Source organism: Rana temporaria, chromosome 2 (genome assembly GCF_905171775.1).
Source record: "Rana temporaria chromosome 2, aRanTem1.1, whole genome shotgun sequence".
NCBI classification, from domain to species: Eukaryota; Metazoa; Chordata; class Amphibia; order Anura; family Ranidae; genus Rana; species Rana temporaria.
In genome coordinates, this window is record NC_053490.1 from 101934592 (window position 1) to 101951008 (window position 16417).

Below are 16417 nucleotides of genomic sequence, written 5' to 3' on the forward strand. Positions count from 1 at the left end.
CAAATGCGAGTATAAATGCACATAAACCTGTGCATTTGTGGATAATTTCAGCCTAATGGCTAGAACAAATTGAAGTGAAATTAAAAGTTTACATATTTATTTATTGTTTATAACAAACATGTTATACTTACCTGCTCTGTGCAGTAGCCGCTTGCTATGGGGCCACTGGTGCATGCTCACTCCCAAGCTCTGATCTATGCATCCATAAGGCACATAAAGCTTTGGCTTGGCCCCGTCTCCACTCTCTCTTTATTGGCTCACTGGCTGTGATTGACAGCAGTGAGAGCTAATAGCGCCAACTAATCTACATGCAGGGCGCCGGACACATGGATTCCAATGTTTGTTTGTCCCCCACAGCACTCCTGGCTCCTCCCCCTTGACCAGTGGCCCCCATAGCAAGCCGCTTGCTATGGGGGCACTGGTGCATGCTCACTCCCAAGCTCTGATCTAAGCATCCATAAGGCAGATAGAGCTGTGGCTTGGCCCCGTCTCCACTCTCACTTTATTGGCTCACTGGCTTTGATTGACAGTAGTGAGAGCTAATGGCTGCCGCTGCCATCTAAGCCAATGGGGAGAGGAAGTCCAGAGGCTCTTGTTCACATCAGTTACAGCCTGCCCATTAGGGGCGCCACCCCCCTTCCCCCCATTCATGCATCCGGCCCCCATATCTACATGCAGGGCGCCGGACACATGTATTTAATTTTTTTTTCTTAAGCCTGAGGCTCTAATAAGTTTTAAAAAAGGGTAGGTGCTGGGTTTAGAGCACTGCGCCCTGAGCCCACCCAGTTGTGTGACAATATCCAATGGTTATTCGCTATTGTCCCAGTGATTCTCCTCCCAGCCAATCAGGAAGTGGGTCCTGAGACCCATCACTCGATTGGCTAAAAGGACAGGTGATCCTATTGGCCTCCAAGGAGGAGGAGGGAGGAGACGCATGGCCACCATGAGGAGACGCACAAGAAGCTGCTGCCCATAGGGAAGAGCTGCCTGGGGTAAGTGCGGGGCCGACCAAACTGGGGGGGGGGGGGGTGTGATTGACACAGGGAGGGGTGTGGATGACCTGACTGACTGGGGAAGGGTGGCTGTGAAAGCATTATTTGCCCCCCCCCAAAAAAAAAAACACCAGCCGTCACTGGACACCGGTTCATATCGCTGGATAGAGAGGGGGCTCAAGTGAGTTTTCTGGGGTGTTGTGAAGGGAGCTGCATACAGAAGGTTTACCTCCATACATAGAATGCATGACGGTAAAAAAAAAAACGCACAGCGCAAATCGTGGCAAAATCCCTGTAAAAACACACTACATGCTTTTCTGCATCTTCTCCATTAAAGTCTATTGAACCAAAAAAAGCAGCGTTTTGCACTTAGAAAAGTCCCTGACCCTTTCCAAAAACGCAGAGGCACATAAATGCAAATGCTGGGAGAACACAGTAATTATTGCTAGCGACTATAACAGCCACTATTACCACATGTAAAATCCAGCAGGCTGGTTGTATCCAAGTTGATCGATTGATCAGCTTTGGTACATTCAACCTGCTCATACATGCTTGAATCTTGGCTGGTTCCTGCTGAACAGACCGAGATTCGAACCGTCTATGGCCGGTCTTACTTTGTCCAAGATATAAAGAAAATTTTGCCTATAGTTCTATTTGAACACAATTGTATACCCGAAACAATGTTTTAATTTGCATTTGTAAACAAGTAACAATTGTAGGAGTTCGGGAGGTGATACTGTTGCCTCCTGAGGCCTGTTTTACTGCTTTGTGTACTGGTGATTTTGCATTGCAGGACTGTGAGCCAAGCATTTGGCTTATGGTTGCAGCCAAGTGCCATCCAATTACATGAGCGAATTTGACAGGTGGTGCTGCGGCAAAGTGAACTGACCTGAGCGACACCTTGTAGGTGATTGGTTGGGGGATGGTAAAAACACAGATCAACCACCTGTTTTTGCCACCTCTGTAAAAGGAGCCTATGTGACCTTATTACTTGTTTACACTGCAAATGAAAACATTGGGGATGATTTACTAAAGGCAAATCCACTTTGCACTAGAAGTGCAGTCGCAGTAGATCGCTGTAGATCTGAGGGGAAGCGCTGCTGATTTTACCATCCAATCATGTGCAGGCAAAAATGCTGTTTTTTATTTTCCTTGCATGTCCCCCTCAGATCTACAGCGACTGCACATTCCAAGTGCAGTAATCTCATGTCTACGGGACATGGGCACACCCACCATTTGAGAAATGGCAGAGAGAAAAACCATCAATTGTCTGCCCACATCGCACCGCCATAAACAAGAGTGTTCAGCCAAGGCGAATATTCCTATTTATGAAGTGCTCTGTCCTCACAGGTGCCTAAAGATGGCCTTATACCGAGTGATTTTTTGCCGATTCCTCATGAACTAGCCAAAATTCGATCATTGGGTACTGTAATTTGATGTTGGCATCACTCTGACCCAGTGCTGGTGTGGCGATTTCAGTGGATTGTACTGTTTCTTTTTTTTAAACAGAACTTTATTAAAATGTCACAAGTGACATTTTAAAACAGTTCAACACACCGCAACGGCATTGCAATACAGTGGTTCGTGCTGCAACCCACTGCACTTTTCAGCGCATACTACATTTATCTCTAGAAAGGTACCCGCGCAGATAGGGTTGCCACCTCATCCCTTTAAAACCGAACACATATTAATTACACAGGTTCTGTGGCTAATTAAGGTGGTAATTAGACTCATTTGGTGCCTTACCTGCATTAAATTAGCCTCAGAACCTGTGTAATTAATATGTGTTCGGTTTTAAAGGGATGAGGTGGCAACTCTACGCGCAGATGTCTCTGAAATTACCACAGAAGTCGGGGTTGACATGCAGGAATGAAATGGTGCGACTTCAGGTGAACTTGCACCATTTCATTCCTGCTGTCAGTGTGAACCTAGGCTAAAACAATGAAGGGCCAATTCACACTGGCTTGGTAAAATGTCTGTCACTCACCACACGGACACACAGGAAACAATTGTTTCCTATGTGTCCTATTCACACTGCAATGCAGTGTGCTGTGGTAAAATGTGAACATTTTATTGCAGGCAGTGCAGCGCATCGTGCTGCCCTACATTGTAGTGAATGAAGTGTACGTTATGTACACTTAAAATAAAGCTTGTCCAAAAAAAAGGGAGCTGTGTGATGTGCACCACACTGCCCTGTAGCGTCGTATTTACCACGTCGTATTTACCGCGATATGAGGTGAGGTTTTAACCCCCGCTAGTGGCCGAAAAAGGGTTAATACCGCCCGCGTTGCGGACGGTATTACCGCGCTTTCCCATTGATTTCAATGGGAAGGCGCGGTATAGGAGCGGTGAACACACTGCTCCTATACCGCGGTAAAGATGCGGCTAGCAGGACTTTTGGTGCGCTCTTGCTAGCACACCGCTTCAATGTGAAAGCCTTCGGGCTTTCACATTGAACACTACAGGGCATTATTTTTCATGCGGTATAGCAGCGCTATTTTTAGCGCTGTACCGCATGAAAAACGCCCCAGTGTGCAAGGGGCCTAAGGCTGCATTCACACCTTGGCGTATTTACGCCCGACGCTCGTGCCGCTGGAGGGGTGATTTAACATTGATGTCTATAGAGATGGTTCACATCTCCACGCCGAACGCCTGAAACTCAAAACAAGTCCCGGACCCTGTTTTTCCATGCGGCTTTCGGCGTTCGGCATAGACAACAATGGTAACAATGTTTTGTAAAAAAAAAAAAAAAAAAAAGGTTAAAACGACTCGTTTTGTCACGGCAAATCGCGGTACAATACGCCGCAATTTGTCGCTGCAAAATACGCTGCATTATAGTGTGAATGCAGCCTAAGGGAAAATTCACACTAGTGCACTGATCTGCGTTTTAGCGCGGCTGTAAAAAGCAGGTCAATGCATGGATACCTAAAAAAACTATTGTGTCCTGTTACACTACAACGCTGCGTTGACCTGCATTGAGTTAAAATGCAAAATGTATGCATTTTAGCGCAATGCAGGTGAACACGTGTAAAACGCAGGCCAACGCTATGCCAGTATAGAAAAAAAAAGTTTGCTTTGTGATTTATTTTATCCCCTACAGGCATCCATACCAGCGGCTATCTTTGAGGGATTGGAGAGGTCGGAAAAGAGGAGCGTGTGCAGAGCCGGTGCGTTTTGTCAGCGTTTTGGGATTTATTGACATTGATGATTTTGCTCATGTTTGGATACATATCACACCCAGCAAAAGAATTACAAAGAAAACGACCTTCACTCACTCTTTCTGTAACCCATAGGATGTGATGGCAAAGAAAATCCTGCAAAATGCAATGTATTTTAACGTGTGCTAAAAGGCGCGTCACAATGTGCTAAAACGCATGTCAACACAAATTAAAAACACGCATAAAATGGATGGAAATGTACATTCATTTTCCCTGCATTTAATGCAAGTCAGTGAATTCAGCCTTAAGCCGGAACCGAGGAGAGAAATAATGTACGAAAATTCTCGTATGACAAAAGCTTTTTCTTGTTATTTGTTGTTTCTGATCATGCGCAGTCTTTAATATCTGTTATTTCTCGTACTAAAATCATACGAAAACGGTACACATTAGATGAAAATCGTTCATTCTGTTTCCATACGAGAACATTTTTGGAGTTTTCATTTAGCAGGTTGGAATCAGCTATGGAAACTTGTGTAAACACTATCAGAAAATCGTACGATCGTTCCTCTGACGAAAACGTTCGCCCAATTTTCTTTCGCGTAAAGTATATGCGGTGAGGAAACAGTGAATTCTTTGCATTTCCTGCACCGCATTGAAAACGCACAGCGTTCATGTGAACTGCAGGGGTGTCAATGTTAAAGTGGATGTAAACCCACTCTCATCCTTTTTAAACTACTGCCATAGTGCAGATCTATAAGGATATAGATTTCTCCTGCATGTATCCTTACCTGTCAAATGTCTCCCCTCTGTCTGTTATAAGAACTGAAAAACTGCAGATTCTGTGGGTGGGTCTGTTGTCTGGAGCTCGGTGGGTGGAGTCGTGATGTCAATTAACTCCCCGCCCACCTCTGCACTCCCCTTGTCAACATGCATTTTCTCTTGTGTATTCCTTACCCTGAATTCTGCTATGATCACTAACATCCAGTCAAAATGCAGAAAAGTAACCACATGACTTCAGAAAAGGAGTGGGGGGGGGAATTAAAAAATAATGCCTGTCTCCAGGCTAGTGCATGAGATATGTAAATAACCTGTCACTAGGGTTACCACCTCATCCCTTTAAAACAGAACACATATGAATTACACAGGTTCTGTGGCTGATTTAATGCAGGTAAGGCACCAAATGAGTCTAATTACCACCTTAATTAGCCACAGAACCTGTGTAATTCATATGTGTTCTGTTTTAAAGGGATGAGGTGGCAACCCTACCTGTCACTCACAGCAAGGGGGCAGAACGGACTAAGGTTTTTCTCTGTAAATTCGTTTTATTTCACTGAACAATAAAAGAGGATTGCTCAGAGCTGGATTCACTCTGTGTGGCAAGACTGGGCACAGATGATAGGAAATATTATACTGTACATTGTGACATCAAAAAAATAAATACAAAATTTGGGTTTACATCCACTTTAAGTTTACGACGCCCCATAATGGTTTGCAAAAAGCAGTGCGATTGACAGATCCGATTCCAGTGTGGTTAAAAAAGGGTCGCATGATATCTGCACAGCAATGCAGTGCGAATCACGTGCGATGTCTGTGATCACACAAGTGTGAACCCAGCATAAGGGTCATTCATATCAACAAGCCAAGCTGAGCACACTAACGCCAGTGTGCGCTGGGAGACCCCATGCCGGTGTATTGATCTCAGACGATCACACTGTTTCTTTTTTTTTTTTTTCACAGAACTTTATTGAGTAATATTTCTACCCATTGCAGCGGCTTTGTATTGCTGTGGTTCATTGCAATCCTCCGTGCTGAAAAAACATACTGCATGCAGTATCTTTCAACTGTAGGGAATTGAAAGCATACGAAACAAGGCATTTTGCCTTATCTATGCGTTTCGAATAGCTGCCTGCATCACCCCAACACATCTGATGTAAATGAGCCTCAAGAAGGAAGAAAGCAATTACAGGGGTTGATTTACCAATGCTGGCCATACGCTTTAAGAAAAATCTGCCAAAATTCGGTCATTTAGACAGTTTGTTCGTTTATCGGACAGTTATTGGGCACAAAATCGATAATCGTTGGGATGTTTTTGAGCCGAAAAAACGAAGGACAAGTTTGGAAATTTTCTGCCGAACGAACGATAAATTGAAAGGTTAATGTGCTTCCCGTCCGAACTGTCTGCACTAGGCATATGTAAAAAAACTAACAAAAAATGGATTCATATATGTTCACTGAACAATTTATTGGTGATGGCATGATGGCACTATCGTTTGCGCTCAAGGTGTATGGCCAGCATAAAACTGGTGCAGCTGTGCATGGTAGTCAATCAGCTTCTAACTTCAGCTTCTTCAATTAGGCTTTCACAATAGGCTCTCGTTCACATGAAGCCGCACAGATGTCTTTCTTTTTGCACCCGAAGTCGCACGGACATGCGGCTTTAAATTTGTGCAGCTCCAGATGAAGTCACACGATTTCAAAGCTGCATTCAATGTGAATGAGGGCTGTGGCTCGATTCACACCTATGCATGTTGCTTTTGAGCGTTTTTGCGGTGCTTGCTGCGTTTTTCGGCAAGCGTTTTTAACCGTGTTTTTACCGCGATTTGCGACCATGTTAAAAAAAAATCCTGCATTTCTGCAAAATGCAAAATTCATCAAAAAAAGCATTAGTGTGAATGGAGCCTTAGGCTAGGTTCACACTAATGCTTTTTTTAAATAGGCTCCATTCACACTAATGCGTTTTTTGATGCATTTTGCAGAAAATGCGTTTTTGGAAAGGGTCTGGGACTTTTTTTCCTGCAAAAAGCAGCGTTTTTCATGTAATAGAATTCAATGGACCCGCATCCAAAACGCAAGTACCCCGATTTTCCGCGAACTGCGTTTTTTTTTTAACTTGTTTATAGCTGGTTGTTAAAGGAAATGTAAAAAAAATAAAAATTGCCGGCTAAAAAAACAAAAACGCAAATCTCGGTAAAAACGCACGTCAAAAAAATGCAGCAAGCACCGCAAAAAGCACTGCAAAAACGCTCAAAAGCAACATGCATAGGTGTGAATGGAGCGTAAAGCTCGGTTCACACTGCTGTGACTTTGGATCTGACTTGTGAGACCCCAAGTCGCATGACATGTGAAATCTAATGTTAGTCAATGAGAGCCGTCTTAGTTAGCACTACTGACGTCGCTGCGACTTTAGAAAAGGTTCCTATGCTACTTCAAGGCGACTTGTTCCCAAAGACTTTAATGGAAGTCGCCTCCAAGTCCCATCCTCATCTACATCGATGTGATTTGGATCCCACATTAGGCTCCATTCACACTAATGCGTTTTTTGATGCATTTTGCAGGAATGCAAGGAAATTTTTTAACATTGTTTCCTATGGAACATGTTCACATCAATGCTTTTTTGTGCCTCTGCGTTTTTGGAAAGGTTCAGGGACTTTTTTTCCAGCAAAAAGCAGCGTTTTGCATGCAATAGAATTCAATGGACCTGCATCCAAAACGCATTTTGCCGCGATTTTGTCACATTTTGCGTTTTTTTTTTCAACCTGTTTATAGCTGGCTGTTAAAGGAAATGTAAAAAAAAAAAATTACTGGCTAAAAAAATGAAAAAAAACGCAAAACGCGGTAAAAACACACGTCAAAAAACGCAGCAAGCACCGCAAAAAGCATTGTAAAAATGCTCAAAAGCAACATGCATAGGTGTGAATTGAGCCTTACCCAGGCATTCCCTTAAAGTCGTATCAAAGTAGTCACCAGGAAGTCGCTTGGCAAAGTCGCATGACTTTCAGGTCGCAGTAGTGTGAACCAAGCCTAAAACCTGGAAGCTGGTTGGCTTCCTTCCATGCAGAGCTGCACTAGATTTTTCACTATCTAGCTTTAGTAAATCAGCCCCCGTAGTGCTTTGCAGTCATTCGAACAACGAGTGGATATCAGGTTTGGTTGTATTGGTGAAAGATATGTTGACATGTGGCCAGTTTTGTTACCTTTTTGTTATTTTATTTTTTTCTGGTTGTACATTACAAGGATTTTTTTTTAATTAAATAATATTCTCATTATAGGAAGGAAGACAAATCCAGTTTTTACACTTATCACTACAGGACGGTTTATTAAAGGTGTGGTCTTTTCTATGTTCCTTTACAATGAATGAAGTCTGTCCCCTTCCCCCGTGAATCTCCACCCTGTCAATGAAGTAAATGCAGTGGGGAGGATCAGTTGGAAGGAGGCGATGACTCTCACTCCCCCTACTCACTATAAATGCTCTACTCCGACTAACACTGAGTAGCCAGCAGCTTTGTGTCAGTGTGCACCTCTGTCCCTATCCAAACTGCAACCATGAGTTTCTCCACTTCTTCCTATTCCCCACTGAAATCCCAGCGCCTCTTCTCCTATGGCTCTCAGATGGGAGGAGGTAGCAGTGCTGCCAGTGTCCATGCTGGGGCAGGGGGCTCAGGCTCTCGGATCTCTGTGTCCAGGGTGTCTACAGTGAGCTCTGGCTTTGGTGGTGGCTCGGGATACAGTGGTGGCTCGGGATACGGTGGTGGCTCAGGATACGGTGGTGGATTCGGTGGTGGGGTAGGATACAGTGGTGGCTCTGGTGCAGTAGCATCTTCAATGAGTCTCCTAGGAAGTGGCCAGAATGAGAAAGAGACCATGATTGACCTCAATGACCGCCTGGCATCCTACCTGGATAGGGTACGCAGCCTGGAGTCCTCCAATCAAACCCTGGAGCTGCAGATTCGTCAGCATATGGAAAAGAAGGGACCCATCAAGGACTGGTCTCCATACTTCAAAACTCTGGAAGAACTGCGCAAACAGGTGAGCACCCCCTCCCCCTTTCTAATATTCTATACACTTTTTGCTTTGTAAAAAAAACAAATAATAAAATGGTTTACTAATAAATTACTCACTTTTCAAACATTTACGTATTTAATGTAAATGTTTGAAAAGTGAGTAATTGGTAAACCATTTTATTATTATTTGCTGATTACAGTATGTTTATAAAAGGTAACATTTTAGCGTGTGTGGCGATTTTTCTGCAACTAAAGCAGATGATATCTGGACCAGCTGCGCACAGTAACCACTCAGCTTCTAGCTTCAGCTTGTTCATCTAGGCTTTGAAAATAAAAGCTAGAAGGTGATTGGTTGCCATGCACAGCTGCTCCAGATTCTGGCTGCTCCAGTCATAGTAAATTCTTCCCCGTCCGAGTTAATGCAACTGAAACTTTGTTTTTGCCCTGTTTCTGCTATTTGTATGTATTTTTAATGTATATACACATACATATAACTAGCCAATGTATAACATCCTGAACATTATATTAGAAAATTGAGTACTGTCAGAGATAGAGATAATATAATAACAAAAAAAAAAATATATATATATATATATATATATATATATATATATATATATATATATATATATATATATATATATATATATATATATATATATATATATATATATATATATATATATATATATATATATATAATCTCCTTTTTTCAGGACGAGTCCTTGTCCTGAAATTGTAACAGACAGTACTTAAACATTCTCTGTCACAATTGCACTAATCCGCCCACACTCACGTCAAGTATGAACTTTATATTAAAAAAGGGGGGGGGGCGGGGGGGTTTATATAAATACTTTTAAATATTTTAGAATGTTTGCCTATGTGTTTCTTACACGTAGGCTTACTGGCTTATCCCATGCATAAACCCTTAAACTGTGCCTTTTTTAGATGTGAGGGAGATAACCAGGGTGCAACAAGTACAGGAAAGCTTATGAGGAATCGGAAGAGTTAAAGATCGGGATATGGGCAGGATGGAGTTAAGCGGATTCTCTTCCTGGCAGCCCTGTGGAGCTGCAAACAAATCATTAGTGAAGTACAGAGCGGTACTCAAGGGATTTGTGTCTGAAAAATATTTTAAGTTGTTTTATAGGGTCTTTGTGTTCTAATGCCCTGACTGTCCCTAATAGTTTTATAACATGCCACTAACTCAAGTAGTTTATAGGAGAAGCAGATGTGCTTCTCCAGCAGTAGAACTAAAAGACCCAGCAAACCTACAGAGTGCTCATACTTCAATAAAGATTTGTCAGTCCTGGATAAAATCCTAATTTCAAGGATGTGGGAAGCCATTGGGACTTACAGTATACTATAGCTTTACATTGCAATTTGCCTAACTATAGCACATTCGGGATTAGTTAATGGGCACCCAACTCAAAGGGGTTGTAAAAGTTTTTTTTTTTTTTTTTTCTAAATCGGTTCCTTTAAGCTAATGCATTGTTGATTCACTTACACTTCTTTTTTTCTTTTTCTTTTTCTTTGTTTTTTCTTTGTCTGTCTGAATTTCTCACTTCCTGTTCCTCCTCAGAAAGCTTGCCCCCATCATCCGAGCCTTTCTGGCTGGGGGTTAGGTAGCGTGCTCACCCAGCGTCTCCCCGCAGGGATGTAGTCCCAAGGGAGGGGGCGAGCAGGCTGACTAACCCCCAGCCAGAACGGCTCGGATGATGGGGGCAAGCTTACTGAGCAGAAACAGGAAGTGAGAAATTCAGACAAAGAAGAAAAAAATACATTTAGAAGGGAAATCAAAGGAAAAGGTAAGTGAACAAACAATGCACTAGCTTAAAGCGGTAGTTCCCCCTCCAAAAAAGTTTTACCCTTAGTCTGATGCTCATTTTGTCTAGGGGAATGGGCTAGTTGTTTTAAAATCGACGCTGTACTTACCGTTGTAGAGAGCGATCTTCTCCATCGCTTCCGGGTGTGGGTCTTCGGGAGTGGGCGTTCCTTCTTGATTGACAGGCTTCCGACGGTCGCGTCACGAGAAGCCGAACGTCGGCGCGGCTCTATACGGCGCCTGCGCACCGACGTTCGGCTACTTTCGGAAAATCGTGACGCGATGGATGCGACCGTCGGAAGCCTGTCAATCAAGAAGGAACGCCCATCCCCGAAGACCAAACCCGGAAGCGACGGAGAAGATCGCTCTCTACAACGGTAAGTACAGCGTCGATTTTAAAACAACTAGCCGATTCCCCTAGACAAAATGAGCATCAGACTAAGGGTAAAACTTTTTGGGAGGGGGAACTACCGCTTTAAAGGAACCTATTTTAGAAAATAAACCTTTACAACCCCTTCAAAAAACCGGAAGCCATCATTTTTAGCATGTGGCTACTGAATTCTAACTTCTAATCATTCCTCCATGCTTTGCTGACTAATGGCACTGAGTTATTCTAATTTTGTTTCCATATTCTCTTTTTAGGTATTTGATAGAACTTTGGACAACTCTCAGCTAGTCCTGCAGATTGACAATGCCCGCCTTGCTGCCGATGACTTCAGAGTAAAGTAAGTCTTTCATTTCTCTTTGGAACTGAACAGAGATGAGATATCCCTTCCTGTATATAATTACACTCCCTAGCTAACCGGAATGATTTCTTAATATGTCAACGAGTAAACTGGGCCATGCCAAACCAGCATGAAATGTGCTGTCACAGCTGAGCAAAGTTCCATCCACTGTCAAAATAGAAAAGCAACAGGGAAACTTGACCCAATAGTCTGATCTCGCTTTCTTTTTAACTTTTAGGTTTGAATCCGAGTTGGCAATCCGCCTGTCTGTGGAGACTGATATTAATGGACTGCGCAAAGTAATAGATGACACCAATATCTCCAGACTCAACCTGGAGAATGAGATCGAGTCCCTGAAGGAGGAACTAATCTTCCTTAAGAAGACCCACGAGGATGTAAGTAAAGTTTAGGAGGTTAAAAAATGCTGAAAAGTAACAGGTGTTAAACTTTAAAGGTAATCCTAAAATGGGGGTTCTAATATGTGACTATCCTCCTACAAACGTGACTTGTGTCCACCTTGGAGTACTTCTTGCAGTTTATGGAAGGGCAGATATATGTTCATCCTTAAATGCTATAGCCCTGCCACCATTCTTGCCTGTATGGAAAGTTGGGTGTAACAGTGAGCTTCCCTGGAGTTCTGCTGCAGAAGGTGGATCCTTAGATGGGGACAGTCTGATCTCAGTCTATGCTTGAAGGATTTTTTTTTTTCACCCATGAATCCAAAGATCCTTCTGAATATACAGTTAAAATGGCATAAATGTTATCTACAAGCAGTGAGACATTGATCTTAAAGTAGAACAGTGACCTAACATTTCAAATGTGCAACACTTCTAGCCGGTTCGCATCTCGGCTGGTCCCTGCAGAGGTTCGAGCCATGTATGGGCAGGCTGATTGATGGTACCCAAGTTGATGGCTCAATCAACATGGGTACAACCAACCTGTAAGATTTTTTTTTTTTTTTTTTTTTTTTTCCATGTGGCTATAGCTGCTGGCAATAATTGCTGTGTGTCTGGCACCTTTTTTATATGTACTTAAGGGTGATCATAGGTGTACACAGCCTATTGTATTGGGGTGTGCACCCCAAAGCTCAAATACAAGCCCCTTTCTCTGCAGCCTCAGCTGCACTGCACAGGGAATGAATGGGAGGAGCTCTGCTGAGCTGCTTCCTGTTCATTGACAAATTGAAGCATAGTGATTGGTTTAATATGCTTCAGCTATGAACGCTGATGGAGTGTGTTCATTTAGAAAAGGGGCCAGTAAATTACATATTAACTAGCCCATGGGTGCTCAACCTGTAGGTCAACAGTTTGAGGGCCACAAGTCCCATCATGCCTCTGCCTTTGGGAGTCATGCTTGTAATTGATCTCAGCCTGCAATTTCTCATTAAACTTCCGCAACAGTTGGGGGCACCACAGGTTGGGGACCCATGGGCTAGCCCCTTCCCCCTGGTCTCCATCCTGAAACATCCCCTGTAACATCTCAGGGGTAGAGGAAACCAGTAGCACTGTGGGGGGGCACAATACAGAGGGAAGCCTGGGCAGTAGGGGGGGAATTGGGCACACCCTAATCACTCTGTGCATTGCCAGGCACGCCTATAACCAACCAGCCTAATTATCTTTGTTTTGTGTCTTTGAAGGATGTCCATGGGCTCCAGAGTCAGATTGCTGGCTCCGCATTAACAGTGGAGGTGGATGCTCCCAATACTCAAGATCTAGGCAAAATCATGAATGACATCCGAGCACAATATGACACACTGGCACAGAAGAACCGTGAAGATGCAGAAAAATGGTACCAAGCAAAGGTATGAAAGTTTTTCAATGACTTAAAGCTACACCTACTACTGGTAGTATGTGCATTTACATTTACAATCCATAAAACCTTCGGGTTTGTTCCAAGTTTCCATCAAAGGCATGAGAAAAATGTTGCGTATTTGAATTGCAAAACAACGTGATAAGAATCCTGCATTGGGTCTAGTAAAGTAGAATGGTGTTTTCTCTATCTACAGGTGGAGGAGCACACTGTACAGATCACCCAAGATTCAGAAGCCCTTCGTTCCACCAAGACGACAGTGACAGAACTGCGTCGCAATATGCAGTCTCTGGAGATAGAGCTGGAAACCCTACGCAATCAGGTAATGTCTCGTGGAGTCCTAAACGTCTGTTCACAATGCGTAATCTACTTTGTACTAAATAGATTACTTTAAATCCACAGAAACACAGCCTGGACAGTTCCCTTCATGACACAGAAAGTCGGTATGGTATGGAACTGGAAATGCTTTGTGCCCAAGTTCAGTCACTTGAAGGAGAGCTAACACAAGTACGCAATGACTGCCAGAGACAACAACAGGAGTACCAGGCCCTACTAAACACCAAGTTAAGGCTAGAATCCGAAATCCAGACCTACAGACGTCTCCTCGACGGAGATGATTTCAGGTAAATGTAACGCTTTTAATTTAAGGTTACTTACTATCAATTTACTTCTTTCATATTCGCAAAAGTTTCCTAACTTTTGCATTGCAAAGTTCTGTATCACAAAGCGATTCCAGGAGTTAGCTGTGTACAGGGTAGATCTCTGCTATGGTATATCTCTGCTATGATTTAATTCTGGCCTTGTGATGTATCTTGATCTGGACATCCATATGACACCTATTTCTATGCCTTATAGATTGCAGCCATTAGCACATGTGTGAGCTATAATAAATGATCATCATAATGGTTCCATCTGAACAAATATGACCACGCAGCAGCACACTATCTCTAAAGAAAGGCTTTGTTTTTGTCTTCGATCACTCCTTAAAATGTATCTTTTGCTTTGCAGCCTTCAAGATGCCCTCTCTGCATCCTCTGCATCCTCCACGCAGACGGTAAAGAAAGTCATCACAACGACACAGAAAATTATAGATGGAAAAGTTATTTCAGAAAGTAACGACACACATGTTCTTCAGTCCTAAATGACACACTATTGCCTGGAAACCTTTTTTTGTGTCTTTTTAGTTTTTATGTCCAATGCCTTTCAGTTAATAAAGAATCCAGGTTTTGCATATATTTTGTGTATTGTGCTATTCATCTGTATTAGAGAACAGGATAAGACCTCTTTCAGTGCCAACATTCTTTGTATTTGGGGAGAACTGGTGCCATTTTGTTTTTTAGTATGGGGGGCAACTCGGGCCATAGACAAGCTGATTATTCACGAGAGTGGCTTCTCATAACCCGAACAAGTGTCAGAACACGCAGTAATGCTCATTGGTACTTTAGAGCCTCCACCATTCTCCAGAAATTGGTGAATCGTGTTTTTTTTTTTGTTTTTTTGTTTTTTATCGGTTTTTGTAGACCATCATGTGTTTTCCAAACCCATGAAATAGGCCATCCATACAGTGTGCATTTCCTTCCGGCAACCAAAAAAATGTGCACAATTTCCTCAACACACAGTGGTGGGGAAAGCTCTCCCTTCTGGGAGAAGACTGACTATTGCAATCGCATGTAAAATCCAGCAGGCCGGTTGTACTCAAGTTGATCGCTCAACCTGGTACATTCAGCCTGCCCATTAATGGTGTGAATCTTGGTTGGTTCAGCAGGAGATTCAAACCATGTATGGCCAGCCTAAGGCGCTATATATATATATATATATATATATATATATATATATATATATATATATATAGGGGATGCCCCAGATTTCAACTGCTGCCTGAAATCCATGAGCAGCACTAGCTTTGGTGATCTTTGTCTCTAATATGTAGAAAAGATTCACAACAAAGGATAGGCTTATCTTTGTGTGTGTGTGTGTGTGTGTGTGTGTGTGTGTGTGCGCGATCCTCTCCTGCCTGTTTGTGACCAGGGGCAGTTCACTACCCAATATTTTTTTTTTTTTTTTTATTTCCCCCCCCAGTAATGCCCTTGTCTAAAATTTAGTGGGTGACAACACAGTGGTTATCTATGGAGGAGCAGTGTTTTCACCCTAGGACACAAAATGTGTAAGGACTACAGAACACCTCACACTTTCTTCAATTTCTAAGGGTAGTGGTGGTCTGTAGTTTTTATATAGGTGTATTGAGCAGGGCTGATAACGCTGCATGATGCTCTGGTCCAGAAATTTTAGGCAAGCATTGCTATATTGTACTGGGCGGGGGGGAGAGAAAGTGGTTGCTTCCTTTCAAAGCCTGAAGTCCCAATGGCATAGCTATTGTATTTGAGCCATGTTTCACGTCTCAATTTTTTTTTTTTATCATCACTTCATTTTACAAAACTGACACGGTGCAGTATACCCTTAGGGGAAAATGGTTTCCAGTGATAGAAATTTCCATGGACCATTATTGTGAAGTCTATGGTGGCTGAGAGGAACAAAAGCCTTCAAGGTAAATGTAGGAAACGCAGACAAATCCAAGTTTTTCTATAAGCTTACATGTAGGGTTCCCATAAAAGATTTTTGTTCCTTTTGAACATTTTAAAAACTGTGACCACTCCAAGAAGGGTCAGTTTCTCTCTCACTGAAGTGGAGAGCTCTTTCCTCCCCTAAGGCTGGCCCTACATGCAGAGGTGGCTCTTTAATTAGGCGGCCGCCTAACTTGCCCAATGCATTACTCCAGTTTTGAGGGACAGGGGACCTTAACGCTGCGGTGCTCAAACAGCATGAAGAGCTCAGCGTCCCTAACGACCAGTGAATATGTCATTGACCCAGCATGCCCTCAGTCAATGATGTCACAAGGGGACGGGTTCACCAGGTGACATCACCGGGTGGCCCCCACCCCTTAGTTATTAAAGAGTAGGATTTCCATAAGCCCCCTGCCCGCAGACCCCCAAACTCATAGGCCAGGGTTGTGGGGAAGAGGCCTTTGTCCTTGAATTATTTTTCACATAATGGGTGTGAGTGGGGCCCCATGTCAAGTTTTTGCCTAGAGCCGCCTCTGCCTACATGTTTCTAATCTCTGCTGATTTAG

The 16417-nt window shown here is 43.0% G+C and overlaps 1 protein-coding gene across 1 annotated transcript; it reads left to right on the plus strand.

Moving 5' to 3' along the window:
• Positions 1-8400: 8400 nt before the first annotated feature.
• On the plus strand, positions 8401-14523 carry KRT18 (keratin 18). The gene is made up of 7 exons (XM_040340627.1): positions 8401-8956; positions 11399-11481; positions 11720-11876; positions 13118-13282; positions 13487-13612; positions 13693-13913; positions 14299-14523. Exons 1-7 carry the CDS (start codon positions 8474-8476, stop codon positions 14429-14431), a joined length of 1368 nt encoding a protein of 455 aa, XP_040196561.1. The 5' UTR covers positions 8401-8473; the 3' UTR covers positions 14432-14523.
• Positions 14524-16417: the final 1894 nt, after the last annotated feature.